Source organism: Anopheles moucheti, chromosome 2, assembly GCF_943734755.1.
Source record: "Anopheles moucheti chromosome 2, idAnoMoucSN_F20_07, whole genome shotgun sequence".
In the NCBI taxonomy this organism is placed as follows: Eukaryota; Metazoa; Arthropoda; class Insecta; order Diptera; family Culicidae; genus Anopheles; species Anopheles moucheti.
This window is the reverse complement of record NC_069140.1, coordinates 21536515-21551880: the sequence shown is the minus strand read 5'-3', so window position 1 is coordinate 21551880 and position 15366 is coordinate 21536515. Positions and strand designations below refer to the sequence as shown.

The 15366-nt window shown below is 46.8% G+C and overlaps 1 protein-coding gene across 1 annotated transcript; it reads left to right on the top strand.

Moving 5' to 3' along the window:
* The first annotated feature begins 9895 nt into the window (after positions 1–9895).
* LOC128298550 (uncharacterized) lies at positions 9896–11697 on the top strand. The gene is made up of 3 exons (XM_053034308.1): positions 9896–10119; positions 10853–11076; positions 11303–11697. The coding sequence occupies exons 1-3, from the start codon at positions 9896–9898 to the stop codon at positions 11695–11697; spliced, it is 843 nt and encodes a 280-aa protein (XP_052890268.1).
* Positions 11698–15366: the final 3669 nt, after the last annotated feature.

Below are 15366 nucleotides of genomic sequence, written 5' to 3'. Positions count from 1 at the left end.
CGTTCGCTTTGCACCGGACCAGTAAACCTCGCTTGGAAAACGGGTATTTTTAGGCTTGTTTTTGCTGCTTCTTGCACACGGTAGACCATCGCGATGGTGACCATGGTCGCACAGGAAGTGTTCGCGATCGCGGGATTCAACATGCAACGGCAACAGCAGCTACGGACGCCACAGATTACCTAACTCGATTGATCGATTTTGTAATGCCGGAATGACGCCATACGGTGGCGTTGGGAGACTTTAACGAAAAATTTGAAACGAACTCGTGCGGTGGAGTTGTACCGACGCTACCTCGTTCGTTCAATGATTCTATTCTTGATCGGAAGCCTCTGCGAAGGGTGGCTGCTGTAAGGTGATGAATCTTCGAAATTTGGGATGAGAAAAAAAACCCCCCCCACACACACACACACGTGAAGCAACGAAACTGCGTCGTCAGGAATGTCGATTGTTTGCTGGAGGAGAAAGTTTATGGCTGAAGCAACCGGGGCGGTTCCCAAACCAGGAATGGGACCGGGCATCATCAGCATCGACAGCACCGTATCGTGTCCCGTCCGCAATCTTTACGCACTCGCAACGCGGGAGGGCACTGCTGAGCGGTGGAACGATGCACGAAAAAGCATGAAGGAAAACAATAACTACAAGCCAAAACAAAACAGAAAAATGGAAAAGAAAACCCCGGGCCAAACGACAATTTTTGGGGAGGACATTTTTCGATGCGAAACATGCTTTACACATCGTGCAGTCCCGGCGCTGCTGTCTAGGCGCTTGCTCTGGAAGGGCTTTCCATACTGTGTGTTGTTTAGTCGTTTTTAAAAGATTTTCCGCCCCAATCGCCCTGCTCCCTCCCCTTCCACTCTGCCGAAAAAATAGGCCATCCGGTGGTTTTGCGTGGCAAAGCTTGGTGGTACGCGCATACAATTATCATCTTGTCGCGTTCCGCGTGAACGCTACTCGAGATCGGTGATGGCAAAATGGCAATAGAAAGAAGGTGCTCCGGTGCTTCTTTTTTTTTTGGCGCTCAAGTATTAGCGAAAGAGTACGTAGATGTTTGAAGTGTGTATTAAACCATACGCCCCATACCAGCGCCGGTAATAAGAATGGTATAATGGGTTTTAACACACAAACGAAAAAAGGCTTTGTGTGTGTCGACGGTTCGTGTTGTTACCGGAATAGAAGTCACTTTATTGGGATTTAATAATGCGTTGAAGAAAGGAGTGACAATCATCAGAGGTGAAAGATATTTGCATTATTTAAATTTGACCAAGTTTTGCAGGCGTGTTTGGTCCATGGTCAGTGTCAGTCGTAATACTGTCTGTATGAAAATAAAACCCAAAACTTTCTGCTTAAGAATAACTATTTAATTTTTTAGTTAGTTATCAATCAATTTTATATATAAATAATTCCTTCCGTAAATTCGTTTCCATTAGTGGATACTTAATTTACACCTCCAAAACGAACACCACACACACAACATCCTAAAACAGTTCGATCGAAAGTTCCCACATCCACATTGGACCGCCATTGGTTTGGAAAACATCCAAGCGTATGGCGCGTGAATAAGTAGACCATGCGACGTTCTTCCAAAATATTTGAATAATTGTTACCGACACGCGTGCTATCCAGCCGTATCCACGAATTATGCTTGGATCGTCGTGCAGCGAGAAATTTTTGAAATTCCACTGGCGAGGTGTTTTAATTTTACCCCACACCCTTCCCAACACCCACGTTTCCCACACGCCACCGACCCTCGGAAAGGTCCCGATTAGCTGTTCGCGTTACTTTCTCAAACGGCAGGTTCGGTTTTCATTAACTGCTCCTTTGCTTCCCGGGGAAGCTTTGTCAACGCGGCGTTCGAAAAGGGTCAATCAGAGAACGTTGGAGCATCTCCCACCGCCCGCCTGCATGTGTGTGTGTGTGTGCCCTTTTGCGAGTATCGTAACCGCGCGCTGACCCCGGGGATGCATCGTCTGCACCGTACCGAACATCACCTCGGTTGCATCTCCCGGGTCGGGTCAGGATGGGAGAGAAATTTGATTTATGTTCGCGTGCAATGCAACCAACCGCACACGGGCCTGGACGTGCGGTGAAATTAAACTCGATTGTTGCCCGGGCCCGGCCGGCAGGTTCGTCGCTTGGGTACCCGCTGCGAAGTCTTTTGTTTGGCGTGGCTGGTGGAAAGAATTTTGGGGTCTGACTTGTGTTGACGCGCGGTGCTGTGTGGGATAGTTGTCAGCCCGCGAAAGGTGACAGAAAAGTTCGCGTTCGCCTGGGCAGGCAAAAGGCAGTGTGCAATGTGCAATGTGCATTCCCCGGGCTGCAATTGCCGGCCGGCTGTTTTGTGTGACCGATGGATTGATGATGGAGGGGTTTGCTGCTTTCGCTGCCGTTATATTGCCTGTCGTCCTATGTTTGGGTGCCGTTCGGAGCCCTTTTCGGTCGTTACGTTTTTTTTTCTTCCATCCCTTCCGCCACTTTTTCACTGTTTCCGATGAATGGCCCAATGGGTTGGGCCTGACAGGTTCGGAGGTGCCGGTAAATTGCAGTCGTTAATCAGTCGACCTTACCATCGGCGGTGGAGATTCAATTGGCGACCGGCGATCCGGAAGAGCTGATGGGATGGCCGGTTGCGGTGCAGGGTAAGCTGTGCAGACATTTCCTTTGCTTTCAACTTGTTTCATCAATTATGCTAAATATCGACATTTTTGTCTCCCTTTCATGCTCCGACAATATGACGGATGCGTTTTGCAATCGGTATTGAGGGAAACCATTTTTTTTTTCGTCCGCTTCGTGAAATACACCCCGAAGAAAGCGCTCATAAATATGGCCAAACGTTATCATTAGACGCGCAAAAGTGTCATATAAATTAGGGAAAAGGTTTGCTCCTAGGTCACCAATTTCGGTGGAGCGGGAAAAATCTGGCATAGATTTCGCCACAGATTGCTGCACTATCGATGCAGAGAGCAGCAGCGCATCAGCTATCTGATTTATGGTTATTTAATGCTTTCAGTGCGCCAGCAAGATTGGCAAATTTATTCCAACACGAAAGCGCACACGGTACGGAAATGGAAGGGAAAGAAATGGCGATAATTGTATGTATCCTAAATGTCGGTTTGATAAAGAAAATATTTACATTGTGTTTGTGGAGCGCACATTCATCAGCGGTGCGATTATTTAGCCATGGCCCGTTCCCGTTTGGTGCGATGTTCAGCTACATGTAACTGTGATAAATTGTTCAGCGAAATCATTAAAGGTGCGTTATGTTGTAAGCGCACCAAGAGATTGTAATGGCAGTGGTTAGTACTCGCTTTAAAGTGGTATTTAAAAGGGATTATTGTAGCTCATAAAATACATATTCCGTGATTCTATTTAGTGTGATTTTATTTATGATGAGGAAATAAGTTGTACGGCCTCGATGTTCTTACACGAATTAAAATAAATTGTAGATGGTAAAATGAATTTTACCACCCAAATGTACTATTCACTATTCAGACTATTCAGACAGAGCATATTTTCATCAGCAAACTATGATGTTTTTTTCATTTTTTTAAAACGAAAGTCTCAGGAATATCTCAGTTCATAAACGATAAAAACGAGACGAAAGCACTTTCGATTACCGTACACAAACGCTGATCAAACGTTCCCACTGCCATATTTCACCACGGCTTGCAGGGTTAGTTAGCCGGCTAGTTAGCGTTTGCCGCTCGGATCGATCGATCTGTCCGGCCGTTTCAGATATTTACCTCTTCATTAATATCGAAGCGAGAGTGTACTAATCTTCAATACGTTTATCTCACTTTCCAACACAACCCGGGCGGTTGGACGTACAGCCTAAAGTAACCTCGAAACGAAAGTGAGCGTACCGAAAGAGGCGCACCGCACAATGAAGTTTGAGTTACATGCCCATTATACGGCACTCGGCACAAGTGTCGCCATTGAGGTGCTTCAGCTTTACTGCACCGTCGAGCCATCGTCGCACTCGATCGGCATACGGGATCGAGTGGGGGCCAATTTATGTTGGCTGGTGCCGGGCAGCTAGGTGTGGCACCGTTAATTGAATCAATTTATGCTCTGTTTGGTGGCGAAGATGGACCAGCTGCAAATGTTTCTTACCGTTTGGCAGGCAACGGTTGGTGGGAGAAAACGTATACTGCGTCATTACAATCTATTCAACTTGCAAACGGGACGCTCCGAAACACGAACGGTGTGTTCCAAGGAAGCAATGTTGGGGAAACAATCGCTGGGGACGCTTCTAACCGTGCTCCTTAGAAAGCCTCCTCATTTATGTCTCCTGTTGACCGGAGAGCTCGTCGTGATTTGATTGGAAATGAAAATAAACATTGAACCCTGGCTCACTCGCCCACCCATGCCCATATTCCATCCACCCCTGGGCGAGGGTCAATGGCGATGGTCAAGCGCATCACATCGCGCCAGATGCCATTGACCTCAATATCTTCCACAATCAGGATTAGAAAGAGAAGATGGTAGACGAATGCCCGATAGAAATCGGGAATTTACGATTAGAGTTTGGAAACCGGAGGGTGCGACCCAAGATGCCGCCCATTGGCTGGAAAGCGGTCTTGAGCTGTTCAGATCATGTTCGATTTTTGGATCCTCTGTAAGATCATTCTGACACAGCGAGTGTGTTGTGGCGGGATGAGAAAGTTATGATTAGTTCATCGAAAACACACAGACCTTGAACAGATCAGGGACAGTGCTTCGACAGCGTTCGATGCATGGAGACAAAAACCCTCACACATCTACATACAAACCATTTTCGGATTGGTAATTGGCGGGTGAAGAAGTTCACGAGGCTTATCATGCACAGGATCATGCACCGCGCGGCAATTTTCCACGCTTTCCTCCAACTCTTAATTTACCTTCGTCGAGCTCTCGTTGTGCATTTCCCCCCAAGCGGAGGCCAGGATGTGTGGCCAGAATGAAGAAGAAAGTGATGCCGTTTTCTTTTACTTGGCCGGGTACAATCACCCTTAACCGATCGGATTGTTCTGATAGTGAAACGTTGAGTGCAACCGGGGCGATGGTTTACCCTACGCGTGCAGCAGCCAGGAGAACGAAGCGCACGAAGCTTCACTGAATGGTTATACCGTTGGTGAAAATCGAGAGTGAAAACTTCTCGCTTGTTGCAGAAGCACTTAGCACCGATGTAGGTAAGGGTTTTTGGGTGTAAAATAGCCCACACCCCAGGTGGCGATGGTCTACGGCTCGGGCCGTGTGGCACGGACCTATTGAACTTCCGGATGGTTCAAGATGAATTACCGCGTGCCGGTTGGCAGCGATTGTGCGATCCGCAATCAAGATTAAGCAATAAACGCAAATAAATCGACGAGCGAGCTCATTCGGCTCATCATAGCGCACGAAATCCGGGATGTGTGGAGTCTTGAGGCACGAACGCCACACTTTCTAATTGTACCCGAGAAGTGTTAATTCAGCAATTTTGCCCGGTCTGCCCGGTAGCCCGGGCTGTGATTAGATGGTAGCCGCTGATAGCAATACTTACCCCTTGAACACTACTCTACCCTTCTGGTTACCACCCCCCCCCCCCACCCCCTATGTCTCCCTCCACCCCGTCGGTGATCAGCAAAGGCAGCTCCCCGGAACGGGAGCACGGACGCACGGACAGGGTTTTGAGGTCCGATTGGGCAGTTTTCTCACGTCGCTCGCTCTAGTTCCGGTCTTTCGCTCTCTTTTCATTTCGACGATCGGCAGGAAATGTGATCGTGTGTGTCGATCGGCGTACAGGCGTTCCGGCCCCGCCACTGCCCCAGGGGGGCCCGCATATGATATAGTTGCGAAAGACCTTTTCCTTTGTATTCCGTTTCGTTTCGAGTCCATTAGCAACTGTTAGGTAATGGGAGCGTACGCGTTACACGGCACCACCGATGAAGACGATCGTTTTGTTCCGCTCGATGCTATGGCGGTCAGCGCAAGCAAATCGATCCGCCTTTTGCACGTTTTTCTGGTGATAAAGTAGCCGATCGCGAGGAGCGACTGGTTTGTCCGCGTTTGTTCGAAGCTGGCATTGCCGGCGGCGGGCAGATAACATTTAGAACAGAAAATCCAGTGAAATCGATGGGCCGAGGGCAATGTTCGAATGTGATTTTTTTCCCTTATCGCTCCCTCAACGTATTCGTTGCTCATCCGACTTTCAATGTAAAATTTTACCCCCCATCCATGTGAGCTACGCTGGATTTAAAATGGAAACCAATCGCTTTTCAATAACCGTAACAGTTTTCGTTTAAAAAAAAAAAACGACCGCCCCGAGTCAACGGACGCGAGGCAAAATCGCTTCGCCCAAAATCGTTTGCCACTGGCTGCTCATGAATGAAAGCATCTTTGCGACTGCCGGAACCGACGGGGCCGTTCGAACGAAGTCAAATAAATAAACAGTGACGCCGAACAACGGCGGCACTTGATGAGCAGCACTTTCTCTCATCTCCGGCTTGACTCATCTGCCTTCGGGGAGTTATGAAGATTTGGTATGATGGTAGATTAAACTGTGATTATTGGGAATGGCTTTTGGGAGGAACACTGAGAGAAAGAGAAAGGGGGAGACAGAAGGAAGGAGTGTTGCTAAATTGGATAAACGATGAATAGGTTGGATCAGGAGGGATGATTAAATTAAGCAGTTGAAAGGTAACGACATTGTAATAAGTTTATTTTAATCACGTTTTGGCATGTGCAATTCCTCCATCCGTCCTCACTGTTTTTTGCAGCACATTGTTTGTTGTTAAGGTTTATTACTTTATTAATACATGTAATACGTAAACAGTTTAATAAAATTAGAAATAAATGCTGTTTGTTTTTATAAAAAGAAGCATATTTAATTGTTAATAAAATAAATTCAAGCTCAAATTACAATCGTACAAATGACCATTGAAAATAAAAATGGTAAAACCATACCAGTGTTCGAATCCACAATGGTGTTGCTAACTCATAACTCATCGCTGTATCCACCAAACGTCCATTAAAGTAATCAATGGAATGGTGTTGATAAAAAATGCAATTTTCTTAAATTGTTTACCAACCGACAGTAATTCTCCCGGATGACAAAATCGTCTGAGTGCGCGGAGAAAACGGTAAGCACACGCCAACAGGGTACCCTTTTTCCCGTGCGACCCAAATACGCGTTCGCAAATTCCACTGCCGACCGTACACATTCCATCCAAACGCATCATCACACCACGCGGCCGGACGTTTGTGTGTATCGATCTCGCGTCTCGATTCTATCGCCTTTTTTTTTGGTGTGTCTCGTTTTTGCGCAGTACCAAGCGTCACAGTGTTCCAGGCAAATGGTGCGTTTGAATTTGTCAAACAAAAAAAAAAAAAAAACGGCCATCCGCGTGATGGGGCGTTGGCTGCAAGGGCTGCAAAGCTTTCTCCTGGATGGGTCGGCAGCAAGTGACGAACCCTTGCGTTGCGGTGAATATTCCGGGTTCGTCGCCTATTTTTCTCACCCAGCCTTACAATACCGAAATGAATCGGCCGTGCGGTTTTGCAGCGTGGGATACTTTTTTTGTTGTTGCTCCGTGTTTCTATTTGGCACCGTGGGGAAATGGCACCAGCGGTGCGGAAGGAATGGAGTATATACACCAAAAATTTGAAAACCAAATGTAACAACATTCGGCCACATCTGTCTTGTAAGGCATTAAGATGACTTTCCCGATGGGTTGCGAGTGTGACCGTGCTTTTGTTTTCCAATTTCCGTAGTACCCCGTAGTACCGCAACATGCTTGTCATCCCGGTTGGCCGATGGCGACCGTTGGACGCCATTGTCTCTAGCCACTTACGCCGGTCGAAATGGCCGCAGGTTAATTGAAGTTTTCAGCCTCGTACGCACCACAATCGCTTTAGCAGGCGGCAATCCATCCCTTTTGGCAAAGATGGTTCGTGTAAATATTTTTCTTTGTCACACTTCATCTGAGCGAACGCGTACACATACACGCGCACACGCGCTCAGGATAAATACATTCGCATTGCAATGAATTAACGGGCGAGAAAAAGTGAAAACGGTACGTGTCCTCAAAACAAAAAAAACACAACACTCCTAGCAAGGAGCCGTTCCTTCTTTTTCGTCCTGTGGTAGCGATAAATTTCGGCTCGGCTCAAACGATCCTCCTGTTCGTCCCTTTCGACCCCGGGGGCCTCGAGCCGTGTACCAGTGGCGGAATATTGCGTCATTTATTTCCACAGCGCGAATGAATCAGAGAAATGCGCTTGGGCCCACAACGCAGTTGGGCGGTGGGGTTTTTTTGCCGGGTCCGGCCGTAAAGGATATCGGGCGGAGCGGGCCGGCGGGGCCGGATCTCACACTTGTCCCGGTGTTCGCTCAAGGGAAAGTGGTAGATTAGGTCACCGGGATGGATGGGAAAGGTATGCCCAAATTGCAACACTTGCCCGTCGCAATCTCCCGAGGCGATTATGATGACTCGAGATGTCGCACTGTGATTGTGTGTGTGTGTGTGCGTGTGCGTGTGTGTGTGTGTTTGTGTGTTTGTGAAGTTTGTGTCAAGGAGAAAGAAAGTGACGGAATTGTCACGTTTCTTGTTTTGCTTTCGGCCGGACGGTGTGGGCATCCGCCACACACCGCTGATCCACAAGCATTTCGATAGGTTGTCGATGGTCTCTCGACATTCAGAGCCTTATTGCTATTTTATGTACATTTTCGTTGTTCGACATCTTGTTTTCCTAGCTTGGGGGCATAAGGCTGTATGTCGGTTCATTCCTTACACTATAAATTGAATCTTGATGTTATGTGAACTTTGTTTGCATTAATGCCTTTTTGAATATTTTAGAAGCTGTGTGCTATTTGCATGTTTACCCTTTTATACAAATTTGTGATAAAGTTATTATTAATTAGTGTATTACATTATGATATTCGTCATAATACCATTACTCATGATCTTCATACTCTTTCAATTGCATTATTAAACGTAATATAACACTGTAAAGATTAGTAGATAATGATGACAACGCCCGAGTGCCGATATCTTCGGTACGGATTGTTTTTCCATGGCATCGATCGCTCTCACATGCGCGCCTCTCTTTCACGCGATCGTATACTCGCGATCGACTACAGCCGTATGTTCCGCACCTGATCTCCAAGCATGGTAGCATCTCATGGTAGCTTCACTCTCTCTATCACTCGTACTTTCTCCGTTTGTTCCACTTGTTATCGCTCTTTCTTTAGACCTCCCCCGAAGGGTGCACCGGCCGTTGCTTTTGTTGAGCATCATCCCCAAAAGCGGTGAGCTTTAGCGCTTTTTCCACCCCTTGTATGCGTATGTTCACAGATTCACCACACCGATCGTACGCGGGCTCTCCGTATCGCTGCCAGCCACGATCACACGGATCGGCGATTCGCGGCCAGCCCGTACGTGAGTACTCCCGTACCCATCTGTCGCTCTCTTTTACACCGGGGTTGTTCGCTCGCAGAAAGCATCCAACGATTCGGATGTAAAAATTATTTAACATAATATCTGGGTATTACAATTTATCATCATCTCGTTTGTTTGAAGAAGCAATCCGGGAGAGCCCGGACGGAGAGCCTTTGGCTGTATGTGTGCACGTTCTCTCGCGGCGTGCTGTGCCGGAGATTTTACGTCTTGTCGGCTTGCTATAAAAAGGGGTTACAGCATTCGGATACCGGCACAATCCATTAACGATCGTTGAACGTCAGACGAGCTGGTGTTTTACCAAGCGAAGTGATCGAAGTGACATTTCGAACGACAGAACCCCGAACGACCGCAGCATCCCACGTGTGACAGTGCGAGTGTGTGTGCGTGTGTGTAACAGTGAGAAAATCGAAAATCGAGCAGAACAGTTGTGTTGGAAGCAATTCCCGGTGCGAACAAGCAAACCAGTGGCAAGCATTAGAATGAAAGTGTTTATCGCAATCGCTGCCCTTCTGGCCGTGAGCATGGCTGCTCCGGCACCCGCTACCGAGCAGACCGGAGCGTTGGGCATGATGGCCAAGTACTTCGGTTCCTGTCTGGAAAGCGACGACATGGGTACCTGCTTCGCCGTCAAGGGTATTACCGCACTGAACAGGGCAGCCCGTGCCGCCAACATTGAGCTGGCCCCTGGTGTCACTTTCGCAAGGTGAATACATTTTCCTACCCCAGCTACTTAGAGACTCCCACTCAGAGATTCGAGTGTTTGTATTGCATGGTGCAAGTGTGCTTTAATGAAGCTAATGAACAAGTTCATCTGTGTCGTATAAAACGAGTGAACTAATGAACTAGACGAGCAATGTCCTTATTGTAACAAGATTAGATGAATATTTTCCATTTGTGAAGTTTACTTTGTCCAAAGTGTGAAAAGTGTGGCTTCATACACTTGGCTAGAATTGCAGCATCTTAGCAATTGAAATAGGAGTATAACCAGCTTTCAAAAAGGATGAGATAGTCACCGTTCAATGTTTGAGCATCATTTTTTGAGAATAATGTATATTTATCTTGTATCTTAGAGTCTTCTTAACGTATGTGTCAGGTATGATCTGACCATGGCCGTGACTACGAAGTGCCAAGAGCCTGAAAGTAATCAAAATTTTGAGATCTCGTTGAAAAAAAATTGATTCATTGATGGAAAAGATTGAGTAATTTAAATAATACTTTTCATTACTCAAATCATTATTGAATCATCTTATTACACAATCTTGCAACCATAAAATGGAAATGAATTCCATGTTTTTTTAACTAGCTACTCAGTAGTCTAAGTCACCTCTTGTGCAGATATTGCTTAACCGATGAACTGTAACAAACTGGGAAATTTCGAAATTTTTATCTAAAAGAATAAGGACTAATGAACTACTTTATTCCAACTCTTTACGCAGAGACCCAGCGGTTCCGGCTGAGCGTACCGGAAAGGCCATCTCGGAGAATGAGATCGTCAACACGCTGCCAACTGATTCGGAACAGAAGACGGATGCCCTATTCGACCTGGCGATCGACTCCGCCAAGCGTCTGTTCAGTGCCCGCTCGATCCAGTTCAAGCTGCCGGAGGAGACGACCGAGACGATCGCCCGCTCGCTGGAGGAAGGTAGACTGCTGAAGAAAGGTGCGTACCGTGTCCGACAGTGTCCCATACTAACCGAACGCCATTCCTTTTGTTTGCTTCCGTACACCCAAACGCTACATCCCTTACGCCCCGTAAAACCCAATAAACTCCCCCACCGTCCTCGCTAACACGCTTCGTGTGTTGGGTCGTGAATAACGGCCACACGTCAAAACAAAACTCGGGGGGTTTAAAACAAATGTCGTCGTGCACCGGTTCTACTCCACAGGCAAGAAGCTGAAGAAGGTGCTCGGCCCGCTGGTTCTCGCTCTCGGTGGCAAGCTGTTTGCCCTGCTGCCACTGTTCCTCGGTGCCGTCGCACTGCTCGCCGTGAAGGCCCTGCTCGTCTCGAAGGTGGCGTTCGTGATGGCTGCCGTACTGGCCGCCCAGAAGTTCCTCGGCGGCGGTGGTGGTTCTCCGCTGAACCTGCTGTCCAAGGTCGCTGGTGGTTCGTCCGGTGGTGTGGTCGGAGGTGGTGCATCGGCCGGAGCTGGCGGATGGTCGTCGGGAGCTAGTGCCGGTGGCTGGTCCAACACTGGAGCTGCCTCTGCCCAGTACCCGTACGCTCGCAGCTACGACACCGCCCAGGAACTCGCCTACAGTGCACAGGCTCCGTCGCAGTAAGGTCCCCGCGTAGTACAAGATCGCACCACGGATCCAACCCAGGATCCGGTCGGGACGAACTTGCAAAAATAGCCGTAGAACCGTGGCCGCGTGCGGTTCTGAAATCGATTTCTGTCCTCTTTTCCTCGTTGGTTCCCTTCGAACTCTTTTTCCTCGCCCTGTACACACTGTCTAGTCTTCTGCGTACGTCTCTCTCTCTCTCGCTCTTTCACTCTCACGTTGCCTTCTGGAGGCTGGACGGGAAAACTCTCCGGTATAGTCCAGGCGCTAATCAGCACTCGTCTGCAGCGGTTCGTAACCGACGAAAGCGGAGCAAACGGGCGGATGCGCGCATCTTCATTATTTCCACTAGGCGGCAAGTGCCCACCATTCCTCTGCCTCCATTTTCCCCCAAAAACCCCACCCTCCCGAAAGCGCAGCACATTTCACACTTGGCACTTCGGCACGAAATTGAGAGCGGACCCACGCAAAACCGCTCCGGACCCGGAACCTCCACAATCCGGATGTCCGTTTATGTAAATACACCGACCAAAAGCCGATCGAAGGTGAATTGTGTGTGTGTGTGCAATGGGGATGGGTGGGCAGATATGTGGATATTTTGAGGGGGAGGGGGGTTTGGGTGGGAGTAGTTTGTTTAGCTTTCTCTTCTTCGCTGGATCCTTCGGCGGATTCAGCTGCACGGGATGTTTTCTCTAGCACTAGCGCCATCTTCACCGCACCCTCTTCATCAGCTCGGCCCGTTCGGGGTGGTTTGGAAACAGCCACCTCGACGGTATCCGCAGCCTCATTCTTCAGCGCTTCTACATTACTCACACCCCAAAACACACATGAAGAGGAAACAAACAACAACAACAAAAAAACAACAACAACCGACGCTCACACATACTCATAGCAAACAACACAAACACAACAACTGCGCCATTTCGGACCGCACCGCGATCGTAGCGCGATCGGGTGCGGCTCCATTTGTCTTCTAACGTAATGAATTTTTTTTTGTAGTGTTTAGTAATTTATTATTACCGATACCGCGGGTGTGTGAGCGGGTGAAACGAGATCAGGTCAGTAAAAGGAGAAGAGAAATTGAACCGAATAAGAACGGGCGAGGGATGCTGTTGTGCGTAATGGCGCAAAGTTCCACCGCCACGCTCGAAACCGATTTGGGTAGTTAATTTATTTTTATTTATGTAATTAAATTATTAAAAACAAAACAAGCAAAACCAACAAAACAAAGTGAATCTAGCGAACACTCAGAAACCGCTCAGGTGCCTGAGGGCATCCACAAACACCGCATCCTACAATCACACCGCAAGCAGTAATAGCAATAGAGCAAACGGGCAACCAAGTTAACCATTAACTGCTAGTAGTATAGGAAGAAACTATCACAATCCATGGCTAACGGGTAAATCGCAAAGTGAATCAGGTACAATAGGGAGCAGACCGAAGATTTTGTTCGGCTCCTGTTTAGCAGGTTCCATAACCACACACACCCAACAAGCAATCTTTCATAGGTAAACCGCAAACGACTTTTGTCAGGCAAACAGCAGCAATAAAAATAAAAACGACTTATTGAAAAGAACACCCGCATGCATGCGACAACAACAAAAAAAAGCATCCTCCTGTGAACCCCAAAATATGAGTGCTTTTCATGATTGAGAAACATGTCGCGGCCTTTGTGGTTCGTAATAGGGCGTAATAGCGTTTCCCAGCTGCTGAGTTAGTAAAGGCGTTCTATCATTATAAGCATTCTTTGAATATTCATACGAATCGACCACCTTTTGACTGTGCAATTATGTTTCGTGCCGTTGTCGAAGGTTGTTAAGATGGGTGCAGAATTGAAGAAAGTGGCAGCATCGGAGAGGGTTCCGGTGTACCACAAACGATTGCCCACCACCGTGAATCGTGCATTCGTACATACGGTTGACGGGTGACGGAAATGATTGACAGCTTTGTTGACTTAACTGTTTCCACGCCCGTCTGCCGTCAGCTTTTGGGCGATCTTCCCGTTAATTGATGGCAAAGGCAGTGGAAGCGGAGCGGAAGAGCGACACAGAGAGGCACGGGCAAAAGGGAAATGTCCCCCATGTTATCCATCCCGTTGCTGGAAGGTTCCGAATTTCTTTTTTAGCACATCGGGTGAAATTGTCACAAATGGAAGCGCGATAGATAGCGTCACAGCCGCACTGATTGGGGATATGGGGCGATGAGCAACACTGGAACTAATCGACTCTCAGAAAAAAAGAAGGACTGTGAGGCTCGAAAACGCGCCTATAATCATTTGGGAGCGGATGGTCTGATCTGGTTCGATTGATTGCGGCGTTAGAAACATGTTTGTCTTTTTTTGGGGAGGTTAAACCCAAAATGGGGATGAGCAAAGTAGGTTACTTTAAAGCGCTATCGGGCGGGATCGTTTGGGTCCCGAATGTTGCTGAGATGATACGCGTGCGTTCGCTCGAGAAACCAGTGTCACTTGCGTAGTGCGTATCTGCGTAGTTTGTGAAACTAGTTACTGCTTCCATTTCAACAATAACTTACTGTATAATGTTGGGGTACACGGGGCCACAGCAGTGTGAGAAACAATTCCACTTTCCGAGTGTCATCGGTCGGGTGCGGGTGGTGCATAGTTTTGCAGCGAAAGGGAAAGTCTTGCGAAGAAGCAACCTATTGTTGATGGTGGGAAGGGCTGGTGGGTTGGTAACCGGAACTCGGTTTCGAACGGCTGTCCGGTAAAGGAACGTTTCGTTCCGTTTCGTCTTTCTATCTGCGTACATGTCCGAATATGTGATGACCGAGTGCCGCGGTGGATGACAATGGATTCCGTAAGCTTACATACAGTACTCTGAGGTTTAGACTAACTTTTACCAAATAATTGAAGGGATAAATGTTTTAATGGTGTGAAATTAATTGTATAAAATCCAGTTTACGATATTTTGTTGTAACTATTAGAAAAATTGTATTTTTAGAGTTTACAACCGTTTCGAAGAGAATGATAAAACATTCTCTTTATGCATAAAAGTGATGTGTGACACTCGAGAACGCTTCGAACAAAAATCATTGACAAAAGTCCTTGGGCCTTTGATCAAGATTTGTGAAATTTGAAAGAATTCCAAAATTTCCTTTAAATATTCCAATTTAACATGAATAAAAGCAAGGAATCTCTATTATATTGCCATTTCGACAATTATGGAAATCTTCCGTATATGACCTGTCAAAGTTAGAACCATTTTTGGATTCTTTTCAAGTAAAACTGGAATGTGTAGAGGATGATGTGGATCTTAATTACTTAGGAATCTTGTTTAGAAATAAACTTGATTCTGTATAAAACTTTCTCAACTAACACTTCTGTCTAATAGTCTTGAAATTCTACGCAGAGTTCAACTTTACTGGTTTACTGAACTTGGATATCTATCTCTTTCCATAAATTTTAAGATAAAATATTAAAGTTGAAATAAACTCTGGTTGTGATTAAAAAAGTTGAAGGGCAATTTGTCGAGATAGATGTAGTATATTTCTACTTCTACTTTATTTACCACTTTATTGCATAGTTTTTTGAGTGAAATAGTTCTCAAAAAATTTAAAAAAAACGGCGAACTCAAAAATCTTTGCAGTTTTGTAGGTTAGGTTTTCATTTTCATGGAACACACTGGCGGATTAAAAGTTATGCAGTTAAGG